The sequence below is a fragment of the Anolis carolinensis genome, chromosome 3 (genome assembly GCF_035594765.1).
Source record: "Anolis carolinensis isolate JA03-04 chromosome 3, rAnoCar3.1.pri, whole genome shotgun sequence".
Lineage (NCBI taxonomy): Eukaryota > Metazoa > Chordata > Lepidosauria > Squamata > Dactyloidae > Anolis > Anolis carolinensis.
The window spans coordinates 8,307,004-8,332,409 of NC_085843.1; the positions used below are offsets into that span (position 1 = coordinate 8,307,004).

At 43.6% G+C, this 25,406-nt stretch overlaps 2 protein-coding genes across 2 annotated transcripts in view; one reads left to right on the forward strand and one right to left on the reverse strand.

Annotated features, from left to right (window-relative positions):
- gdpd5 (glycerophosphodiester phosphodiesterase domain containing 5) overlaps positions 1–17,018 on the reverse strand; it is a 305,513-nt gene extending 288,495 nt beyond the window's left edge. Inside the window, exon 1 of the mRNA XM_062974473.1 lies at positions 16,896–17,018. The gene's annotated coding sequence lies outside the window, so the exon portion shown is untranslated. The remainder of the gene's footprint in view (positions 1–16,895) is intronic.
- On the forward strand, positions 13,955–14,933 carry LOC100552345 (ADP-ribosylation factor-binding protein GGA1-like). The gene is given in 2 exon segments (XM_008117781.3): positions 13,955–14,650; positions 14,652–14,933. Coding segments are annotated over 2 exon segments (855 nt in total). The 5' UTR covers positions 13,955–14,077.
- Positions 17,019–25,406: the final 8,388 nt, after the last annotated feature.

Here is a 25,406-nt window from a genome sequence, read left to right on the forward strand (position 1 = left end):
GCTAGTAGATGTAGCCATGCAAATTAGGGTGATTAACTGGAACATTTACGCTGGCCTGTAACTGACAAGAGTTCTTCCCTCACCCTGGACTTCCCACAGATATATATAAACATTCCTTGCTTAGTTTTTCCATACCTCACAACCTCTGAGGATGCCTGCCATAGATGTGGGCAAAATGTCAGGAGAGAATACTTCTGGAACATGGCCACGCAGCCCGAAAGACATACAACAACCCAACAATAAAAGGTCCTAAAAAAGGGCTGAAAAACTAGGCTTATACTCGAGTATATACAGTAAATGAAGTGATCCTATTTTGGACTAAAAAGGAGTCAAATACAACAGCCAAACAATGTCTTTAAAAATCTATGGTGCCATAATTCTATGGCATGCAATTTAATTAATGCAATTAATTAATGAAATTTAAAGACATTGTTTGGGTGTTGTGTTAGACTTCTTAGACTTTGGCCCTCCAGGTGTTTTGGACTTGAACTCCCACAATTTCTAACAGTCCAAAACACCCGTAAGCCCGAAGTTTGCCCATGCCTGTTCTAGAGCATGATAATGAACATGAATAACACCCCAAAAGGCCTGGCTGCGCACAGGATCGCAGCCTGGATTCCCACATCAGCCAGCAATTGCACCACTGCATTCCAATATATGTGGATTGACAGCCTTGCTATGACGTCTCTCCCTCCGGAGCGCTGGGCTTGGGACGACCTGGCACAGAGATAACCCGGAATGTGATCCCGGGCCCGAATAAAAAGTCCTATTGTTTGGAGGGAACAACGTGAGGCCCTGGTACGATGCTTTGGGAGTCATTCTGTCCAGACTGCTGGTGAGTGAGACATGGGAAAAGAAGGATGTGGCAGCACTCTCGCTCTCTGGGGAGGTGAAAGCACATGAACCCAAAGATATCACTTATCAGGAATCTGACGATGGAGGGACTGAGCAGTGAAAGGGATTGATTGTTGTGCACAAGCCGGGCATCCAGGATTTAATGAATAACAAGCCTTTATTGATTATTATGACTGGTAACCTATCTGAGGCTGTCCCCAAAGCCGGCTGAAAGGACTAGGTTGTTCATGGCTGGTTTGGACACAATGCGCCAAAAGTGACATCACTCTATATAACATAAATAGAAGGAAAGCAGCCCCCATATGTCGTATGACAGTCCCAGATGTTGCTGAATGGTATTGCTGGGGCTGATGGGAATTACACTAATGAAGGTGTAACGAAGTTATATTTCAAATGGCTTGAAACTTATTTGTGTGTGTGTGTGTCAGAAAACATACGTACCGTGTTTCCCCAAAAATAAAACAGTGTCTTATATTAATTTTTGCTCCCAAAGATGTGCTAGGTCTTATTTTCAAGGGATGCCTTAGTTTTCCATGAAGAAGAATTTACATTTATTGTTGAACAAAAAAAATGAACATTTATTATATACTGTACAGTAGTTGTCATCACAAACCAGCATAACCAAACAAACTGTGAATCAGGGTTGTTATATGTCTTTCGGGCTGTTTGGCCATGTTCCAGAAGTGAACATGAATCCTTTCAAGAATTTCTTGTTACTACCATTATTTCCATGTACAACAATCCATGGTACGTACATTTACCAATCTTGCACGCTCTGGTTTTCTGTTTGGTGGGCATACTTCCAAACAAAAACTTTGCTAGGTCTTACTTTCAGGGGAGGCCTTATATTTAGCAATTCAGCAAAACCTCTACTAGGTCTTATTTTCTGGGGATGTCTTATTTTAGGGGAAACAGGGTATTGTAAGTTGCTTCTGGTGTGAAACGGAGACAGCCTGCTGCCTCACTGAGCTTACAGCCAGCTGAGCCACAACAATTCCCACAACTCACCAGCCCTACTTTGGCACTTCTTATTACACAAGATGTATTTCCGCAATATAACAACTTTGCCCAAGGTGGTTAACCTCCAGCATTCGCAGATATTCCCACAAACAGCTGAAAAGCAATGGGCATCCTAACTCCTCCCTTGTAGACATTGCCTCATATCAGCAAAGATATCCTTGCAGCCAATGTGACCAAAGAACACTCTGCAGTGGGTTACTCTTGGAATCTGTAGACTGAAGGGTTTAATTATATTAATTAATTATAGGGCTTTAAAGGTGTATATGAGCCCCCAGTGGCGCAGCATATTAGAACACTGAGCTGCTGAAAATTGCGGACCGAAAGGTTGAAGGTTCGAATCCAGGGAGCGGAGTGAGTGCCTGCTGTTAGCCCCAGCTTCTGCCAACCTAGCAATTCGAAAACATGCAAATGTGAGTAGTGTTGTGGTAACCTCTGAGCGGTTAGACTCAATTTAACCCTCTCTGGGGGAGATCCCACCAAAATGCAGCAGAGTAGCAAAAGCAAAGCTTTCAAATGCAGCAGTTACTTACACGGGGTGAGCAAGAGAAGCCTTTGTCTATTTAGGATTGCAATGGACTGCAGAGTCTCAATAAAAGTTCAAAAAGTGTTTATCCAGGTAAAAAGAACTCCATTGTAGATAGAAAGGCTTGGGAGCTGTCTAGTTACTCTAGACTGGTTTCTAAGGAAAAATAAGAAAGGAAAAACAACAAACTTCTAAATAGTTACATCTTACCAGAAGAGATGGTGAGATGCTTCTTGTTAGCTTGAAGAACAAAGGGAGAAGAGTGAACCAAAATGGTTCCAACTTCATGGTCCAGTTTATTGGGGCCATAAAAAACATTCTGACCAATGAGAAGTTAGTGTCCCTGGAGATTCACATTTCTACTAACTTCAAAGTAAGGGATGTGACCAGGGCCGTAGCCAGAAAAAAAATTCGGGGGGGGGGGGGGGGGTTGAATCCCTAGCACACACCCCTCCCCGCTACAAACCTGTCAATATCTGCTTGAGATAGTGCCTGGAGGGGCTCTTAATGTTTTGTGTCTCATAGACTTAGCATGGGGATTTGGCTAACCAGTTAAAATTCATGAGTAAACCAGGTTTTTTTTAATAACCTGAAAAATTTCGGGAGGGGTTTGAACCCCTAAAACCGCCCCCTCGCTACAGGCCTGGATGTGACGTACACAGGATAGAGTGAAATACAGTAAAGCCTGCCTAGTCATGCTTTGGAAACAGGGAAAGGATTCCCCCAATCTAACTCTATCATCTATCTACCTACATTTAGACTTGAGTAGTCCAGGATGATTCCCAACAAGTAGATCAATAGGTACCACTCCGGCGGGAAGGTAACGGCACTCCATGCAGTCATGCCAGTGGCCACGTGACCTTGGAGGTGTCTACGGACAACTCCGGCTCTTTGACTTAGAAATGGAGATGAGCACCATCCCGCAGAGTCGGACACGACTAGACTTCATGTCAAGGGAAAAGCTTTGCCTTTACTAAAGGTGTATATAGAATGCTAAAGATCTTATCAAACTACAACTCCCGGGACTCTATAGAATTGAGCCATGCCAGTTACAGCAGTCTCAACCTGCATTCATTCTACAGTGCACATGTGTTGTAGGTCTGCCTGCAAGCAACTCCTGTGTGCACTCTTCTCTCTGCTGGACCATCCAAGGAGAGAAGGTATCTGCCGTGCGGACAGGGCTAAACTAAACATGCTATTTAGGGGTTGCCTCGGACGCAGGTTTCGTAATCCGTCTCATTACAAGCCAATTCAAGTCGTGGATTAGCTTTCTCCGTCTCCCATCTGATTAAAATGTTCCAGGCCTGCCAGCTTATCAAAGAGGATGCATTTATAGCCTGCCTCTTTCATTTCCACCATCAGCTCAAGCCTCGGCCCATAATGATACCAGTGTTTACCAATGATATAGCCAAAGAGTCTTGTGTTTGCATGTGTTCCCAGTCCATACTTGCCCCATCAAGCTGGGGTGCATCTAGGTACATAAAGGTAAAGGTTTTCCCCTGACATTAAGTCCAGTCCTACACATCTCTATTTCTAAGATGAAGAGCCGGCTTTCTCCGCAGACACTTCCAAGGTCATGTGGCCGGTATGACTGCATGAAGCTCCGTCAGAGCGGTACCTATTGATCTACTTGCATTTGCATGTTTTCTTTTTTTTGTGTGTGAATAATTTTTATTTATTTTTTATAGTGAAACATGATACATTGAAAGTGGTGGAACAATATATCAATAGAAAAGTGGGAAAGTATCAAGAGGAAAAAATAAACATAGAAATAGAGGTAAAAAAAAAAAGACCCAAAAAAGGAAAACAAAAAGAAGAAGAAAAGAGAGAGAAAAAATCGGGTTGTACTTCCCATCTTGGCTTTGGAGTTGTCTCTTTCATTAATTGTGTCTTTATGTATTCCGTTTAATCTACTTTATATATTAGACAGGTCTATCATAAAATCCATTCTTCTTTTTGTTAGGAATTTTATAAGGTTTGTCCAGTCTGTTTTGTTTTTCCCTTCTCTTATTTTTTGTGTTAACTTATCCATTTGTACTGTTTGCATGTTTTCAAACTGCTAGGTTGGCAGAAGCTGGGGCTAACAGCAGGTGCTCACTCCGCTCCCCGGATTTGAACCTGCGACCACAAGTTCAGCAGCTCAGCACTTTTACATGCTACGCCACCAGGGGTTCCCGGGGTGCATCTACACTGCGGAATTAATGCGGTTTGAAACCACCTTAACTATAGGATCATGAGAGTGGTAGTTTTACTAGGTCTTTAGCCTTCTCTGCCAAAGAGCGTGTTGTTGTTGCACCAAACTACAGCTCCCACGATTCCAAAGCATGGAGACATGGAAGTTAAAACGGTTTCAAACTGCATTAATTCAACTGTGCAGATGCAATCTTGTAAATGTCAATAATCTCCATGTATGGGGTTTATGGAAGTTAAAATGATTTCAAACTGCATTAATTCAACTGTGCAGATGCAATCTTGTAAATGTCAATAATCTCCATGTATGGGGTTTATGGAAGTTAAAATGATTTCAAACTGCATTAATTCAAATGTGCAGATGCAATTTTGTAAATGCCAATAATCTCCATGCATGGCGTTTACGTCTAAACAGAGATATGCAACTAAATGGGGAAAGGCCCCGATTTGTAGCCAGCTCACGCAGAAGGAAAATTTAGCAGAAACGATTACTTGCCTATCAAATCAGGAGAACTGCAGAAGCATATTAACACGGACAACCACTTGGCTAATTTTCAACATATTGTAAAGTGATATTCAAACCATGTTTTTCTTGTTGAAAGATGGAATACATTACTGACAATGACAGAAGAAGATTTGTATTCTGTAGAAGGGTGTTTCTTTCGTGCCATATTAATGGAAAGCCCTTATGTTTTGTACTGTAGACGAGCCTATATATAGAGCTGGTTATGTTTGAGATTTTCTGTGTTTTTGTTGAGCTGTGTAGTTGGGAGAATGTGTTTCTTTGGATGATGGAACAAAAGGTGTTGAACAGAACGGACACATGGAAGAGAGATGTGGAAGAGCAGGGATTTGAATCCTGGTCTTTAGAGTCATAGTCCAATGCTCAAACCATGACACTATACTGGCCTTAAATAGCCATATAGACTCCTTATGTAAGGCAATGCAAATTAAATGCACAGATATCAGGTGGGTGATCCCTGGCTTGCTGAACTGCTGACCTGAAGGTTTGCAGTTCGAATTCGCGAGACTGGGTGAACTCCCATCTGTCAGCACTAGTTCCAGTCAACCTAGCAGTTCGAAAACATGCAAATGTGAGTAGATAAATAGGTACTGCTTTGGCGGGAAAAGGCAAAGACACGCTCCAAGCAATCTTGCCGGATACAAGAGGTAACAACGCAGGCTGCTCATCTTGAAAATGGAGGAAAGCACAAACACACACAACACACACACACATATACCCCAGAGCCAGAGATGAGCACCGCCTCCAGAAACCAAAAATGAAAGGAGAAGCCTTGCCTTTGTCGGTGTTTGTGTGTTTCATGTGATTGTAAAGGCATTGAATGTTTGCCTATGTAGGTAAATGCTGTATTATTATTAGTAGTAGTAGTAGTAGTAGTATCATCATGTAAAAAGGATCTAGGTGTCTTAGTAAACCACAAGCTGAACCATGAGCCAACCGTGTGATGCAGCAGCTAAAAAAGCCAATCCAATTCTAGGCTGTGACTAAATAAAGGGAAGCCATGATTCCACTCTATTTTGCCTTGGTCAGGCCTCACCTGGATTACTGTGTCTATCATAGTTATTTTGTACTATAATTATTATGGTTATTTTGAAGACAATGTGTTGTCAAAGGCTTTCATTGCCGGAATTACTGGGTTACTGTGAGTTTTTCTGGTTGTATGGCCATGCTCCAGTAGCATTCATAGAATCATAGAATCATAGAGTTGGAAGAGACCTCACAGGCTGTCCGGTCCAACCTCCTGCCAAGAAGGAGGAAAATTCTCTACTGGCGTTTAGCCTGCATCTGTGGCTGTCATCTTCAGAGGTCTGTGGGCAGTGAGGCAAGTGGAGTGAATATATATTTGTGGAATGTCCAGGGTAGGAGAAAGAAAGAACCCTTATCTGTTTAAAGTAAGTGTTAATGTTGCAATTAGCAAGCTTGATTAGCATTGAAGAGCCATGAAGCTGCAAAGTCAATCGGCAAGGATATCTGCATATAATATTATTTATAATAATATTATAATGTAATGCAATATACAATAGAGTCTCACTTATCCAAGCTAAACGGGCTGGCAGAAGCTTGGATAAGTGAATATGTTGGATAATAATGAGGGATTAAGGAAAAGCCTATTAAACATCCAATTAGGTTATGATTTTACAAATTAAGCACATGTTATACAACAAATTTGACAGAAAAAGTAGTTCAATACGCAGTAATGTTATGTTGTAATTACTGTATTTATGAATTTAGCACCAAAATATCATGATACATTGAAAACATTGACTACAAAAATGCATTGGACAATCCAGAACCTTGGATAAGCAAGTCTTCGATAAGTGAGACTCTACTGTATATATGGATATACTTGTGGAATAATGTCCAGAGTGGGTGAAAGAAAACCTTGTCTATTTAAAGCAAGTGTTAATGTTGCAATTAGCAAGCTCGATTAGCATTGAGGAGCCATAAAGCTGCAAAGTCAATCAGTAAGGATATCTGCATAGAGGTAGCCCTGGCTGTTGTTGCCTGGAGGCAACCTCAGTTTGGGAGGTGTTAACTAGCACTTGATTGCTTACTGTCTGGAATTCTCCTTTTTCTGACTGGTATTCCTTATTTATTGTCTTGATTCTGGTGGGTTTTTTTAAAAATACTGATACCAAATTTTGTTCATTTTCATAGTTTCCTCCTTTCTGTTGAAGTTGTCCACACGCTTGTGGATTTCAATGGCTTCTCCATATCGTCTGACATGCTGGTTGTAAGAGTGGTCCAGGATTTCTATGTTCTCCAATAATATGCTATGTCCAGGTTGGTTCATCAAGTGCTCTGCTATGGCTGACTTCTCTGGTTGAGTCAGTCTGCAGTGCCTTTTGTTTTCATTGATTCATGTCTGGGCAATGTTGCATTTGGTGGTCCCTATATAGACTTGTCCACAGCTGCACAGTATCCAGATGATGCCTCCAGGCAACGGAGGCCAGGCTACCGCTATGCAAATATCCTCACTGGTTGACTTTGCAGCTTCATAGCTACTCAAAGCATAATTCAAGATTGCTGATTGCAACATTCACCCTTGCTTTAACAGACAAGGGTTCGTTCTCCCACCCTGGACATTTCATTCATATACAGTAGAGTCTCACTTATCCAACATTTGCTTAGCCAACGCATTTTTGTAGTCAATGTTTTCAATACATCATGATATTTTGGTGTTAAATTTGTAAATACAGTAATTACTACGTAGCATTACTGCGTATTGAACTACTTTTTCTGTCAAATTTGTTGTATAACATGATGTTTTGGTGCTTAATTTGTAAAATCATGACCTAATTTGATGTTTAATAGGCTTCTCCTTAATCTCTCCTTATTATCCAACATATTCGCTTATCCAACGTTCTGCCGGCCCGTTTCTGTTAGATAAGCAAGACTCTATTGTATATGCATGTGTGTGTGTGTGTGTGTGTGTGTGTGTGTATGTGTATATATACAAACACACACACACACTCCACTTGCTTCACTGCCAACAGAACCTCTGAGGATGCCATTAGCCACAGATGCAGGCTAAACGTCAAGAGAGAATGCTACTGGAACATGGCTGTACAGCTTGGAAAACTCACAGCAAACTATTTTGAGGACAGGGTTGTTGTATGTCTTTCGGGCTGTGTGGCTATGTTCCAGAAGTATTCCCTCCTGACGTTTCGCCCACATCTATGGCAGGCATCCTCAGAGGTTGTGAGGCATGGGTTTTTGAGGACAGTTGCCTTTCCCTCCACTGCTTTGCAATCGTTTGATCTTTTCCCGGGTCCAAAGTAGGTGAAAAACAGCGAGTTCCTTGCAAATTTGCTAATTGCATTTTCCTCATTTGCGGCGGCACTTTAATTCCGAGACATTAAAAATTAAACGGAGAGGTCACCAACTGAGCCGCCGGAAGAGCAAATGCCGCACTCGCTGATGGAGAGCGTGAGACAAAAGCCCTCGGAGTCCCCTGGCATTACGGCTTGCTTTTTCAAATTGGCACTGACAGATTCACAGGCAGCAGCTCTCGGAGCAATCCTCATAACGGCAGGTCTCTGAAAGCTGTGGTTGTGAAAAAGTAACTTTTCCAAGTATGGGTCTAATATGTTGTAGAATAGCTTGCTGCAATTGTACAGCATGTAAATATTGCACTGCACAATATAAGCAGCCATGGCTCCAACGCGTGGAATTTACAGTTTGATAAGGACCTTGGAAATCAATGCTATCCAAACCTTTTATGGTGTAGCTAGAACCTTTTAACTACTCTACTTGTATTTTCCTATTTTTGATAACTACTTTTTATGCAAAGAAACAAACCTACAATCAAATAAAGACATATACAATGTGTTGTCGAAGGCTTTAATGACTGGAATCACGGGGTTGTTGCTGTGAGTTTTCTGGACTCTCTGACAATGTTCCAGAAGCATTCTTTCCTGACATTTTGCCCACATTTATGGCAGGCATCCTTAGAGGTTGTGAGTTCTGTTGGAAACTAGGCAAGTGAAGTTTATATAACTGTGGAATATCCAGGATGAGAGAAAGAACTCTGTTGGAAGCAAATGTGAACGTTGCAATTGGCCACCTTGATCAGCATTGAATGGCCTTGCAGATTCAAAGCCTGGTTGTTTCCTGCCTGGTGGAATCCTTTGTTGCATGGTATTATCATCATCATCATCATCATCATTTAATTACTTATTAATTGCCCTCCATCCAAGATGCTCTAGGCGAATTACAAGCTAAATTGTAAAGGATAAAAATACATACTTACAAATACAGTAGAGTCTCACTTATCCAACATTCGCTCATCCAACATTCTGGATTATCCAACGCATTTTTATAGTCAATGTTTTCAATATATCATGATATTTTGGTGCAAAATTCGTAAATACAGTAATTGCTACGTAGCATTACTGTGTATTGAACTACTTTTTCTGCCAGATTTGGTGTATAACATGATGTTTTGGTGCTTAATTTGTAAAATCATAACCTAATTTGATGTTTAATAGGCTTCTCCTTAATCTCTCCTTATTATCCAACATATTCACTTATCCAACGTTCTGCCGGCCTGTTTATGTTGGATAAGTGAGACTCTACTGTATTGATAAAATTAACATATTACCTGGCCTTGATTGTTTCCTGTCTAGATCCCATCTTCTGAGTGTTGTTCTTTATTTACTGTCCTGATTTCAGTTTTTTTTAAAAAAAACTAGTAGCCAGATTTTGTTCATTTTCATGGTTTCCTCCTTTCTGTTGAAATTGTTCATGTGCTTCTTGTGTATTGCAATAGCTTCATTGTGTAGTCTGACATGGTGGTTGTGAGAGTGCTCCAGCATTTCTGTGCTCTCAGATAATATTCTATGTCCAGGTTGGCTGACTTCTCTGGTTGAGTTAGTCTGTTTATATTTCATTCTGTTTTAATGTTTATATACAGTATTCATATATTTTAAATTGTGTGCTAATGCTTTTATGTTAAGCCGCTTTGAGTCTCCTTCGTGAGAGATAAAGCGGGTTAATAATAATAATAGGAGCCTCCGGTGGCCTAGGGGATAAAAGACTAGTGACTTGAAGGTTGGGTTGCTGACCTGAAAGCTGCCAGGTTCGAATTCCACCTGGGGAGAGCACGGATGAGCTCCCTTTATCAGCTCCAGCTCCATGCAGGGACATGAGAGAAGCCTCCCACAAGGATGGTAAAACATCAAAGCATCCGGGCGGCCCCTGGACAACGTCCTTGCAGACGGCCAATTCTCTCACTCCAGAAGCAACTTTGGTTGCTCCTGACACGAGAAATAATAATAACTTGTGCCACAAATACCATCTGCCTGTGACAAAGAACTCGTGGGATCACAAGCCTGAAAAAGTTACAGAAAATGAAAACATCAAATTACTTTGGGACAGATATTTGGAGCACAATACTCCTGACCTCACAATCAGGGGGGAAAACAAAGTCTGAATTGTTGATTTTCCAATCTCAGGTGACAGCAGGATTGAAGAGAAGCAACTGGAAAAGCTGACACAATACGAGGATTTAAAGACTGAACTGCAAAGACTCTGGCATAAGCCAGTCAAGGTGGTCCCAGTGGTGATGGGCGCACTGGGCACAGTGCCTAAAGACCTTGGCCTGCACTTGAACACAATCGATGCTGACAAAATTACCATCTGTCAGCTGCAAAAGGCCACCCTGCCCGGATCTGCATGCATTATTCACCAATACATCACACAGTCCTAGACACTTGGGAAGTGTCCGACGTGTGGTCCAATAGAAAAGCCAGCAGAGTGATCTTGTTTGCTGTGTGTGTACTCATCTGGTTTTTTATCAAATAATAATAGTAATAATAATAATAATAATAATAATAATAATAATAATGGAAGGGAGAAATTGCACAGACAGACTACAAACAGAGGCACAACTATGTGGCCCAAATGATTCATTGGAACTTAGGCCTCAAGTACCACCTCCCAGCAGAAAAGAACTGGTGGGATCACAAACCTGCAAAAGTATTGGAGAATGAGCATGCAAAGATACTGTGGGACTTCCAAATCCAGACTGACAAAGTTCTGGAACACAACACACCAGACATCACAGTTGTAGAAAAGAAAAAGGTTTGGATCATTGATGTTGCCATCCCAGGTGACAGTCGCATTGACGAAAAACAACAGGAAAAACTCAGCCGCTATCAGGACCTCAAGATCGAACTGCAAAGACTCTGGCAGAAACCAGTGCAGGTGGCCCCGGTGGTGATCGGCACATTGGGTGCCGTGCCAAAAGATCTCAGCCGGCATTTGGAAACAATAGACATTGACAAAATTACGATCTGCCAACTGCAAAAGACCACCCTACTGGGATCTGCACACATCATCCGAAAATACATCACACAGTCCTAGACACTTGGGAAGTGTTCGACTTGAGATTTTGTGAAACGAAACCCAGCATATCTATCTTGTTTGCTGTGTCATAATAAAATAATAATGGAAGGGAGGGGATAAAGAAAGAAAGGAGAGGGATGATAAGAAGGAGGGAGGAAAGAAAGGAAAAAATAGAAATAGAAGAGAATAAAGAAGAAACGGAATCAGGGAGAGATGGAGGAAGGAAAGAAAAAGCAAAGGAAGGAAGGAAGGAAGGAAGGAAGGAAGGAAGGAAGGAAGGAAGGAAGGAAGGAAGGAAGGAAGGAGATCAGTGGACTGACAGGCACATCCCTGGAGGCCAAAGGGCAGCCTGCCTTGCCCAGAGGGACCCGTCAACTCATCCGAAACAGACAGCGCTGGCCTTGAGGTCTCCTCTCTGTTCCATCTGTCAGGAGCTGAGCAGTGAAGCCTCAAGCGTTGGCCTTTGTGTCAGAGCTGACATCAGACTCCAGGACCCAGGAAGCCGAGCCCACGGACTGAGAAGGTGGTGCTGCCCAGTGGTGAGAGGACGGGCTGCTTTGAGAGCGGCAAGGGCCCCATCCTGGCCTTCCTTCCACCCAGCTGTCACAACAGATGCCTTGTTTGCTCTCTGGCCCTGCAGGATGAGAGCTTGCGTCACCATTTCCACCCATGTTTTCAACCCCGGGAGGAAGGGGCCAATGAGAATTTCTATATTGAGAGGTAAATAAAATAAACACCAAGGTTCCAGCTTGGCAAAAGTTTCTTTTGTTAACCCAGGAAGCTGGGGATTATATGCATGCATTTAATGATTCAAATAGATATGCTATTAACACAGTGTGTTAAAGCGCTGAGCTGCTGAACTTGCGCACCAAAAGGTCCTCGGTTCAAATCCCGGGAGCGGAATGAGCGCCTGCTGTTAGCTCCAGTTCCTGCCAACCTAGCAGTTCGAAAACATGCAAATGTGAGTAGATCAATAGGTACCGCTCCGGCACGAAGGTAACAGTGCTCCATGCAGTCATGCCGGCCACATGACCTTGGAAATGTCTATGGACAATGCCGGCTCTTCGGCTTAGAAATGGAGATGAGCACCAACCCCCAGAGTCGGACACAACTGGACTTAACATCAGGGGAAACCTTTACCTTTACTATCATATATTGTGAGCTCCTAAGGCGAATTAAACAATTTAAAAGAATTTGGAATTTTAAGGAGGGGAAAACAGACTAAACAACAAGTAAAAACATCTTAAAGCAATTTAAGGTTGGGCTGTAGCACAGCTGGTTAATCGGTGGCAGCAATAGATCACTGCCGACCGGAAGGTGGCAAGTTCGAAGCCCGAGTCGGTTTGAGCACCTGACTGTTAGCCTAAGCCCAAGGTCCACCTCAGCAATTTGAAAACAGCTGAGCTGTGCGAAGAGAAATTAGGTATTAGGTATTTTACGACACCATAAAAATGCCGGCGATCAAAGAACAAGGAGGGAAATCCTACGATCAAAAAGCAGTCATAGCAGATGGAGCAACAGCACCCCCTGTGGCCGGAATCGAGCATAACCTCCAGGTGCCGAAGTTGAAAAATGCTGAAATATCTGTCTGTCTGTCTTGTATATCGAAAACAGAATTGAATGTTTTCCATATATGTGTGCATTGTGATCCGCTCTGAGTTCCTTTTGGGGTGAGAAGGGCAGAATAGAAATACAGTAGAGTCTCACTTATCCAACATAAACAGGCCAGCAGAACGTTGGATAAGTAAAAATGTTGGATAATAAGGAGGGATGCGTTATGATTTTACAAATTAAGCACCAAAACATCATGTTTTACAACAAATCAACAGAAAAAGCAGTTCAGTACACGGTAACATTATGTAGTAATTACTGTATTTACGAATTTAGCACCAAAATATCGCAATGTATTGAAAACATTGACTACAAGAACATTGGCTACTAATAACTTGAAGATAAAATTGCAAAAATGAACTTAAAGTAACAACATTGTCGGAAGTTGAATCCGTAAAAAGTTCAGTCTTTGATGCCTAGAGAAACAGCTGTGGATCCGGACGGGAGGCAGACTGTGTTGGATAATCCAGAGTGTTGGATAAGTGAAGGTGGGATAAGCGAGACTCTATTGTACTGTAAATAATAATAATAATAATAATAATAATAATAATATAATATGAAATCCAGCATATCTATCTTGTTTGCTGTGTCATACTATGTCGTTGTGTCAATCATAATAATAATAATAATAATAATAATAATAATAATAATAATAATAATGAGGTTAAAACAAATTTTAAAACCTGAGGTGCATCTACACTGTAGAATGAATGCAGTTTGACACCACTTTAACTGTCATGGCTCCATGCAATGGAATCCTGGGAGTTGTAGTTTTATAAGGTCTGTAGCCTTCTCTGCCCAAGAGTTTTGAGGCCTCACCAAACTACGAAACCCAGGCTCCCTTAACGTTGAACCATGGCAATTAAAGAAGTGTCAAACTGTGGTTTCCAGGGCGGCCTGCTTGGGCGGTTGTTGGGGTGTCTCTTCGATGGCTTGGCGCCGCTGGATCGAGAAGCTAGGCGCTTAATCTGAGAGTGCGGGACGGGGGCCAAGGGGCAGCCGAGCCGATGGAGCCCCGGATGGATACGGAGACCTTGGAGTCGAAGATCAACAGAGCTACAAATCCTCTAAACAAGGACCTGGAATGGGACAGCATCAATGCTTTTTGTGATCAGCTTAATAAAGAATTAGAAGGCCCACCGCTTGCCACCCGGCTCCTTGCCCACAAAATCCAGTCTCCACAAGAATGGGAAGCCATTCAGGCTCTCACGGTGCTGGAGTCCTGTATGAAAAACTGTGGCAAGCGCTTTCATGACGAAGTAGGCAAGTTCCGCTTCCTTAACGAGCTTATCAAGGTGGTATCACCCAAGTACCTAGGAACCAGGAATCAAGAGAAAGTAAAATCCAAAATCCTGGAGCTGATTTATAGCTGGACATTAGGGCTGCCCCATGAAGTGAAGATTACAGAGGCCTATCAAATGCTGAAAAAACAAGGGATTGTAAAATCTGACCCAAAGTTGCCAGATGATGCACCTTTCCCATTGCCTCCTCCAAGGCCAAAGAATGTAATTTTTGATGATGAAGAGAAGTCCAAGATGCTTGCTCGCCTGCTCAAAAGCTCACATCCTGAGGACCTCCGGGGCTGCCAACAAACTCATCAAAGAGATGGTACAGGAGGACCAAAAGCGGATGGAGAAGATCTCCAAGAGAGTAAACGCCATTGAAGAAGTCAACAACAATGTCAAGCTGCTGACAGAGATGGTGACTAACTACAGCAAAGGAGAGACAACAGAGAGCAGTGAGGACCTCATGAAAGAGCTGTACCAGCGCTGTGAACGCATGAGGCCCATGCTTTTCTGGCTTGCCAGTGACACAGAGGACAATGATGAGGCACTAGCAAACTGTATTAATTCTACAGTGTAGATAGGTACACCTCTATTCTCCAGGTCATCCTTCAACACTTTAACCACTGTGCTTATTGGATGTCATGCCTTTTTCCAAGAGACTCCAATTTTTTATTTCTTCTTTCCTTTTTTTCAATAGATGTATTCTTTAACGTCCATGCAAAGGAAGTACAATTATAATCATGGAACACTTTCTCCATCTCTAGCTAGCATTTTCCAGTTTCCAATTTCCGCTCTGCGTTACGTGGTGATGCGATGGGATTTCCAACTCCCAGGTAAACGTGCAGAAAATTGCAGCCTTAAGCGCATTTAAGTACACCTCCGCCTTTCCTCCTGGGATGTGTCAGCGGAAACTGGTACCATTCACAGTAAACAGAAACCACTGGAGCAAAAGCACTTTCCTCCTTGTGAATGATGAAAGAGAGAGTGCCACAAAGAGAAAGCAAGGGAAGGACTAACGCAGCTTCGCCAGGAATGGAATCACCAGGTAAACAGGAAAGAAAGGTTTCGTCTGCACCCTAGGGCTCAAGGCTATGGATTTCTGGGGATTGTAGTTTGGTAGGTACCAACACTGGGTTGGTGTGGGTTTTCCAGGCTGTATGGTTGAATTAGTCTGCAATGCCTCTCGTGTTCCTTGATTTGTGTCTGGGCGAAACACTCAGAAAACAGGGGAAATCCAGACAGGAAACACTCAGGGCCAGCTAACACCTCCCAACAAAGGATTCCCCCAGGCAGGAAGCAGCCAGGCTTGGAAGCTGCAAGGCTATTCAATGCTAATGAAGGTGGACAACTGCAACATTCACACTTGCTTCCAACTGACAAGGATTCTTTCTCCCACCCTGGACATTATTCCACAGATATATAAACCCTCTGAGGATGCCTGCCATAGATGTGGGTGAAACATCAGGAGAGAATGTTTATGGAACATGGCCAGACAGCCCAGAAAACTCACCGCAACCAAGTGATTCCGGCCATGAAAGCCTCCGACAACATATTTAAAACGCATCAATCAAAAACACATAGGCATAATGTTAGAAACGTCAGGAGACGATGCTTCTGGAACATGGCCATACAGCCCGGAAAACTCACAACAACCCAGTCTTTTAAATAGTTGTATATTCTTAGTTATCCATTGATGCCTGCCATAGATGTGAGCAAAACGTCAGGAGATAATGCTTCTGGAACATGGCCATGCAGCCTGGAAAACTCACAACAACTCAGTGTTTTAAATAGTTGTATATTCTTAGTTATTCGTTGATGCCTGCCATAGATGTGGGCGAAATGTCAGGAGAGAATGTTTCTGGAACATGGCCATGCAGCCCGGAAAACTCACAGCAACCCAGTGTTTTAAATAGTTGTATATTCTTAGTTATCCATTTATGCCTGCCATAGATGTGGGCAAAACGTCAGGAGAGAATGCTTCTGGGACATGGCCATACAGCCCGGAAAACTCACAGCAACCCAGTGTTTTAAATAGTTGTATATTCTTAGTTATCCATTGATGCCTGCCATAGATGTGGGCGAAATGTCAGGAGAGAATGTTTCTGGAACATGGCCATGCAGCCCGGAAAACTCACAGCAACCCAGTGTTTTAAATAGTTGTATATTCTTAGTTATCCATTTATGCCTGCCATAGATGTGGGTGAAACGTCAGGAGAGAATGCTTCTGGAACATGGCCATGCAGCCCGGAAAACTCACATCAACCCAGTGTTTTAAATAGTTGTATATTCTTAGTTATTCGTTGATGCCTGCCATAGATGTGGGCAAAACGTCAGGAGAGAATGCTTCTGGAACATGGCCATACAGCCTGGAAAACTCCCAACAACCCATTTTAATTCCCACTTACATAAAGCCAATTGCACTGTCTCCACCCTTCCCTTTCTCATTCCGTTACATTCCTCTTTTCCTCCTTTTTTTTAAAGGCTTGTCAGCAGAAATATAATTCCTTTAATGAATGTGCAGAGAGATCAATCAGCTGACCGGGTGGTGTGTGTTGTCTCTGCAGAGCCGGGCAGGTCACAAGGGGTCAAACGCTGCTGCAGCCGCGGATAGATAATCCCATCCTTTTTTAGGACCAGAAGCAGCAGCCGAACAGTTTCATGAAAGCCAGGAGCGGGTTGGGTTTTGGATGCTATTTTTCCTCTCTGGATAGACCTGGGTTCAAAACAAAAAGATAGCCTTTGCCACTGCTCCATCCTTGCGTCCTTTAGCCAAGTGTGTTTCATTGAGAAAGCTGCTTTGCCGGGTTTGTCATTGAGAAAGCTCCAGCGAGGGCTGAGAAAGATCAGAAGCTTCGAACAGTTATGTAACTTTCCAGGGAGGGAGAGAAGATAAAGGGCTGGCAATCGGGAGGAACGCAAAAGCTCAGCCTATTATGTCAGATTGTATTTTTAACAAGGGCAGTCACCTCGAAGCAAGCAAAATCATTGCTGAAGCCCTGCTGGAACAAGCTAACAAGAGAACGAAACGGTGGGATTTTGCACAGAGAGAATACTTATTCCCCTTTTTTCTAAAATTTCCCCACCTTTTGCGGAGACATTTTGGGAGTCTGGAGAGTCAGCAGCAATGAATGAATCCACATCTGATTTCAAGAGCTCGTGAACACAGCTTCGGAAAGTGCCTGAAATCAGAAGATATTTCAAGAAAGTGCTGGATGCCTTTCCAAGGTCACCACGAAAGGCAGATCTGTTATAAGAAAGTTTCCACTCCCCATCGCTACTGGGAAGGACCAAATAAGAACACTTGCCCTTTGCAAATGAACTGGTTTTCCCCAAATGGCTGTTTTCATTCAGTCCCCAATTTTCTAATACTACAGAAATGTATAGCTTCAGCTGAGACTTTAGAAATAAGGTTTCCACGACTATTGCTCCGCCAATCTGGGGTGTGATCTAAACCCCATCCCATGATTGATGCTGCCTCACCAGACCAGGAGGCAGCTTGTAGTCCATATATCAAGAACTCGCCAGCAGGAAACCATCATCTTGCCTTGCTGCTTTGGGTGAGTCATTGACGTGGGAAGCTGTTGGGGGACTCCAGTAAATTTGCCTTGCCATACAGAGAGGATTGGTTCAGCATCATCTGCCACCGCCTACCACTCACTGTCCTGAGCACAGTGCGGCCTAACCTATGGCTTCGTCGGATTGGACCGGGCCACTGCTTTGCTGTTCTCTTGAACCCACTGACCTCGATTCACTATTCCGGAAGGTACCCAGCTGAACACCACTGCTACAGCTGGCGCTCGCCGTCAAGGGGGGCACCCTGGTTTTTATTCATCACTGGCCTTGAACTGGGAGTCCTATTGAGGAGATCGGTATTACCACCTACCGCTCCCTGAGAGGTAGGTCTGTAGCACACTGAGGAGAGCCATCCATTGACTTCTCTGAGATGAGGCTTCTAGACCTCCCTCTCCCTCGCAAAACCAGTTCCACCATTGCATTTCCATCTTGTCAGTGGCTTGTCATCTTGCTAGATGGTTTAGGGGACCAGGCTCGTCCCTTCTGTCATTTTGGCAACTCCATCAATTAAAAACACCAAGGAACCTGAAGGAACTTGAAGGAACCTGAAGGAAGTTGAATGATGTTGAAGGAACTTGAAGGATCTTGAAGGAACCCGAAGGATCTTGAAGGAATCCGAAGGAACCTGAAGGAACCTGAAGGAACCTGAAGGATCTTGAAGGATCTTGAAGGAACTTGAAGGATCTTGAAGGAACTTGAAGGATCTTGAAGGAACCTGAAGGAACTTGAAGGAACTTGAAGGATCTTGAAGGAACTTGAAGGATCTTGAAGGAACCTGAAGGATGTTGAAGGAACCTGAAGGAACTTGAAGGAACCTAAAGGAACCTGAAGGAACTTGAAGGAACTTGAAGGATCTTGAAAGAACCTGAAGGATCTTGAAAGAACCTGAAGGATCTTGAAAGAACTTGAAGGAACTTGAAGGAACTTGAAGGAACTTGAAGGAACTCAAATGATCTTGAAGGAACTCGAAGGATCTTGAAAGAACCTGAAGGAACCTGAAGGAACCTGAAGGAACTCGAAGGAACTTGAAAGATCTTGAAGGAACTTGAAGGATCTTGAAGGAACCTGAAGGAACTTGAAGGATCTTGAAGGAACCTGAAGGATCTTGAAGGATCTTGAAGGAACCTGAAGGATCTTGAAGGATTTTGAAGGAACCTGAAGGATCTTGAAGGAACCTGAAGGAACTTGAAGGAACTTGAAGGATCTTGAAGGATCTTGAAGGATTTTGAAGGAACCTGAAGGAACTTGAAGGAACTTGAACTTAAAGGAACTGGGGGCGGTGACAGCCGACAGGAAGCTCTGGTGTGGGCTAGTCCATGAGGTCACAAAGAGTTGGAGATGACTGAGTGAATGAACACAAAGGTTCTTAATAACAAAGCCAACTATTTTTAAAGGTACGAACTATCTGGTTGCACTTTGTTGACCTTCATCATTCCAACAACCTCTTCCATCACCTCCATTAGTTGAGTCTAATCAACTGGCTGCAGCCTTCAGTGGTGGGATCGGAGTGCGGGGTGCACTGCGTGTGCATCCCACAGGCCCATCTCCACGTCAAACTTCTTCTGAGATTACTGTGCCCTGCCTGACCATTAAGGAGGCCTTACTGTTGTGGTTCCACCAAATCTTCTGGGAAGAGAGAAGGTGAATGAGGTTGAAGAAGATAGTGGGGGTTGGAACCGTGTGGGCAAGTGGGACTCACTTTAATCCAGTATTTAATCTATAACCTATATTGGGGACTATGGATAATTGTTTCACACACCTGAACCTTGAACTTTCAAATATCTGTGCTTTGTTGGGCCAGACAATGAGCCTCATTTTTCAACATCTGGAGACTCTAAATAAGAAATTAGATCACCTGTTCACAGCTGTATCTATAATTGTAGCTGACCCAGCCAATCAATTGTGTTTACCAAGGAGAAGGGAGGAAGAAGCCCCATGCCGTCCCACTGGGGATTGGCCACTGGAAAAAGAGAGGAAGGCCTCAGCTTTACCTGGGATGAAAAAGGAGGAAGGAAATAATAATGTAATGGGGGAATGGGAGAGTGGGAGTATACAGGGTGGTAAAATAACCCAAGACTGTAAAGAAACACTGGATAGACTAGTATCTACCCAAAAATCACCTGGGAAGAAGAGATGGAATCTAAACAGTCAACAAGAAAGGCAGGTACATCACAGAGTTTTCCAACCCAAAAAATTGGCCTTTGATGTGTTAGAATCCCGTCTTAATAGGGGCAGGTGGAGCACTTATAATTCGGCAAAATTATCCCTCAGTCAAATCCTCCTAAAGTGCCCTACAGAAATTAACATTGATTCTATTACACGGCTCCGGGCACAAATACTTTACGTCTCATAATTACTTTTGAAGACACCATTACACCCAAAGAGGTATATGCCCTTAAACCTATATTATATGGATGGGGAATTCGGCTGAAAAGGGTCTTCCAAGATCTAACCATTCGCCCACTATTAGTGGGGCTGACAAAAGAAAACCACCCATATAGTCCCCAGAGGCCCTCAAATTGACCCTACAGGCCCTTAATAGGGAATCAGACCATAATTTTGAGTTCTCACTCCCTTAAATGACGGGCCACGTAGAGGTCCAGTTGACACCCCTAGACTGATCCTCCTTGATACTGAATGACTCTGTTAGAGAAGAAGTCGCTCCTGGAAGCTTCACTGTGAGAATGCCCTCCACCCCTTACAATTGCTGAAAGCTGACTATCCTCCCAACATTCATCAGCCCCGCTAAGCTCAGATAATAACATCTCTGAGGGAAGATGGTTCCGGGTTCGGGGATCCACCATTGAGACCATGCTGAGGAGGTGGAGATGCCATCAAACATGCCAATCCAGGGAGAAGCACAACAGAGTAAGATAGGTTGGAGAGCCAACATGACAGGCCCCTTGGGCTTAAGGTCCTGCTCTTGAATGCTAGGTCCTTAAATGGCAAAACAGCAGCCATCCAGGATTTGATCCTGGATGAACGAGCAGACCTAGCTTACATCACCAAGACCTGGTTAGATGAGCTGGGGGCGGGGGGTCGTACCTCAGGTTAGCTTCACCTTGTTAAATACACCAGCCTGTACACAGGTTGAAGTCTTTTACAGTTTATTAAGAAATAGGAAATAAATAATTCTTTAAAAGCAAAAGTAAAGATCCCAAAGATAGTTGCAAAACAAGGCTATAAAGAATAATCCAAGAAAACGTTAGGCATAAAACAAGGTTCCTTTAATGCATGACAAAGTCCCATACACAAAGGCTGCAAGATAATCCAGGAAAGCAAGAGCTGCCTTCTTGACTCAAACAAGAAGTTGCTTTGACAAGGTTCCTCTCTCAGCACACTCTTTTAATACCCTTTGCATAGCATGAACGCATTTCTTTGGCCTCTGACCTCTCTCTGGTTTGCTATTCTAACACTCCTGCGAACCCAAAATTCTAAAAGTCCAGCTCGATCCAAAGATGTTGTTTCCTCAAGGCCAGACAGCTCGTTAGCATTAGCGTCTGTCTGCATGCTATCAGGCTGGGAGCTGTCCTCCCTTCTTGAGTCAATTTGCACCTGGCTAGCTTCAGTATCATCTTCCGCATCATCCACACCATTCCGTGCCATGAGAAAGCCTCCCTGCTCCTCATCTCTCACAGCAGGAACACTCTGAACCTGAATCCCATAATTCCCATCAGAGTCATCTTGAACCTGAATCCCATCATCTTGAACCTGAATCCCATAATCCCCATCAGAGTCACTCTGAGGCTCCAGCTGAGTCACAACAGGGGGTTCAATCTCACCCAGCTTTGCCCACCAGGCTTCAGGGTGCATGGCAGGCCAGACCTGGGGGGCAGTGGTCTATTATGAGTCCATCTCCCTGATCAGGTGCCCCATCCTGCAATCTACTGGGTTGACCGGTAGTTGTTTAAAACTGAGAGGTCGGAGATGCCTTCTTCAGAATAGGTCGTACTATTGCTTTTTAAAGGCATGCTGGAATATGTCCCTGTTCCAAGGACGAATTGATTATCCCTGTAAACCACTCGGCCAATCCCCCACTGGCCAGCTTGATAAGGGTCTAGAGCACAAGAGGTCGCTCTCACTGCTCCAAGCACCTTGTCAACGTCATCAGGCTGAACAAGTTGAAATGAATCCATCAAAACCGGACAGACAGGAGTCTCAGTTACATCCCTTGGTACTGAACTAAAACTGGCATCCAAGTCGGGACATATCCAAGCAACATTATGTGCAAAATGATGTGCAAACTCACCACATTGAGTTGCCAGTTGGTCAGAAACTCCCCCGCCCAGGTGGATGAAGGAGTTTCCTGACCACCCAAAACAACTCCACTGGTCTATTACTTGCAGACACAATGCGAGCAGTCAAGAAAGTCTTTCTGTGTGTTGTCGAAGGCTTTCATGGCCGGGATCACAGGGTTGTTGTATGTCTTTCGGGCTGTGTGGCCATGTTCCAGAAATATTATCTCCTGACGTTTCGCCCACATCTATGGCAGGCATCCTCAGAGGTTGTGAGGTATGGGCCGGGCTGTGGCGCAGGCTGTTTGTCAGGGTATTGTGAATTGTGTGAAATGTTAAAATCAATCTAGGCTATTAGAAATGCCTTCTGTGTTAGTTTCGGCAAGGCATTTCAGTAGTTATGGAGTTAATAAGAACCTGCTTTGATTGACGTATCACAGGACCAATGGGGTCAAGTTTGTTTGACCGGGACTTCCTTCTTGATCTGTGGAATGCAGGGGAGTGTCGTCTGTTAGTGTGTGTTCGGCGTGAGCATTCTCTGGAGATGGACTATGAATGCTATGCTCTGAAGCCGAGGAGACACAGCCATGTGTCCGGGATTTATTGTGAATAACTGCAACTGTAAATAGTTATGTAAATAAAGTTAAACAACAGTTGGATTTCAACTGACCCTTCACCTGCTGGAGTGTTTGTTGACCAGTGCTGATTCTCTGCATGGGAAGACAGCCTGGAGAAGGAGGTGAGACCGGGATGATGATTTTTGGAACCCACTCTGCACGGCAACCAGGGTCTCACCCCACCGTCATCCCACTGTCACTGTTGAGCAACCAGCTGCAACAAATCACTCTGACCAAGAGGTCATGAGTTCGAGGCCAGCTTGGAACCCCGTGTTTGTCTTGTCTTTGTTCTATGTTAAGGCATTGAATGTTTGCCTTATATGTGTAATGTGATCCGCCCTGAGTCCCCTTCGGGGTGAGAAGGGAGGAATATAAATACTGTAAATAAATAAATAAATAAAACAAAGTCTTTCTGGCTGCCCTCATTGCTACAGAATAGGCCTTAAGTGAGGCTCTAGCCCGTGCTTAATCGGACACTTTCTGAGTCTTCAGCCAAAGGCTCTCTAGCCTTCGTCTCGCCTGCTTCAACACTGCCAGCTCCCCATTAAACCAGGGAGCTGAGTAGGAACTCCAGTAGGCTGTTAGGAATTGTGGGAGTTGAAGTCCAAAACACCTGGCGGGCCAAAGTTTGCCCATGCCTAGTCTGGACAATGGTTCTCCAAATAAGCCTTAGGTTGTTCTCTGCCATTTATTTTGCTCACCTGGACATTCACCTGCTTTAAATAGGACATAGTCCCACATTTCAAAGGAGATGGTTTTCTTCCTGTCGGCTCTCTTCACTGTCCAGATTTCACAACAATATGTAGAAATCAGAAATGCCACAGTACAGATAATCCCATCTTTGGTGTTTATTTAACTATCATAGCTCTCCATTTGGGGATCTCATCCAGTCCATTTCAAAGCTGCCCTTCCAAATTTGAGTTGGCAAGAGCCTAGCAAAGATGAGAAGAAATGAAGTCTGCAAGATTACAATGCTGTAACGGGCTCAGCTTTGCTCTTGGAATCGCTGCTCTCTTAATGCAACAATTAATTTTTTAAAAAACGGTCCATAATGTACTCTTGTCTGAGGCCATGGCCACTCTTTCTTTCATCTGTTACAGCTCCATTACTCCCACTCCAGGACACACGCCGGGCTTCGATTATACTGTTCCTGTATTAGCCAAAGTAGGCTCTTATCTAAGTTTTTGTCCATCTAATTTATTATCCAGACTGACCGAATTGAATGAGACTAAGAGAGCCACAAAAGCCACATAATGCTTCTTTGTGGGCCCCATAATACATTTGGAAATAACATGATGCTTTTTTTTTTTTGCCTTTTTTCTAAGCTCCAATCTATTGCTGAGTTCCCTTTGTAAAAGCCTGCCTTCTCCCCATTTATTCAGTCTGCTACATTCCCTCTTTTTTCTCTCCCCAGCCCTCCCATTAGAGGAGATAATATCAAATATACAGCTTGGATCCCTGTAATGGATTGTCTAGACTGCACTGTACGTTGCAATGGCAAAACCTAACCATAGAAACAGGGAATCCTAGGACTGGAAGACACACCCAAAATCCATTTTGTCCAATCTCCTTCCTACAGGCAGGAGCCCTCGGTGCAATGTGTCAGCTCTTGAAAGCTATAGGACTCAAAGCAGGCTCACACAGGCAGTTCCGTGGAAACGCTTTATTGAAGACCTTCTTTACAAGATGAAAACGAAGCTAAAACTAACGTATTCCTGCCAAACCCCGAGTATATCCACCTCCTACCCCCCACTTTCCATATTCATACATATCTGTTATGTAGTCCTTTCCCAGGCTTGAAAAACCAGAGCAGGCCATAAATCCCATTCTCCTGGCCAGATGGCTCTTATCATTTAGATTATCTCCCACCCCCCATTGCTCTGACGGGATGTGGAAAGTTCAGCTCTTATGAGTGCTGGGCTTTCACATCCTGACACAATGAGTTAAACCCTTGTGTCAGCAGTTTGAATCGGGGGAGAGCAGGTGAGCTCCCTCTGTCAGCTCCAGCTCCCTATGTGTGGACATGAGAGAAGCCTCCCACAAGGATGGTAAAACATCAAAACATCTGGGCAATGTCCCCTGGGCAACGTCCTTGCAGACGGCCAATTCTCTCACACCAGAAGCGACATGCAATTTCTCAAGTCGCTCCTGACACGGAAAAAAAAAGTCAGGAACACGCAATCCAAGCCAAGCCTGTAGCCAAGGGGGCAGTTTAGGGGTTCAAACCACCTCTAAAATTTTCAGGTAAAAAAACCCACCAGATTTACTCATGAATTTTAAATGGTTAACCCAGTCCCACTGCCAAGTCTATGAGAAGCAAAAAATTAAAGTCCCTATTGTTGGGGATTGTGGGTGATAGATAGAAGCTCTTACGTGTGCCCATGAACCCAGAGTCACCCTGCAGAAGGATGCACCACTCAGCTTTGCAGAACAAATAACACAGGAACTTTTACTAAGTCCAAGAGATCAACACAATAATGGTATTTACAATAGTCCATCTGATTGCTTACAGAAATCAGCAGTCATAAGCAGTTCTTTCTTTGTCCATAAATCTGCTTCAGTGAAGACCAGCAGCAAACAAGGCCTTAGAAATAGTCAGGCTTCTCTGAATACAGAGCCATCTTC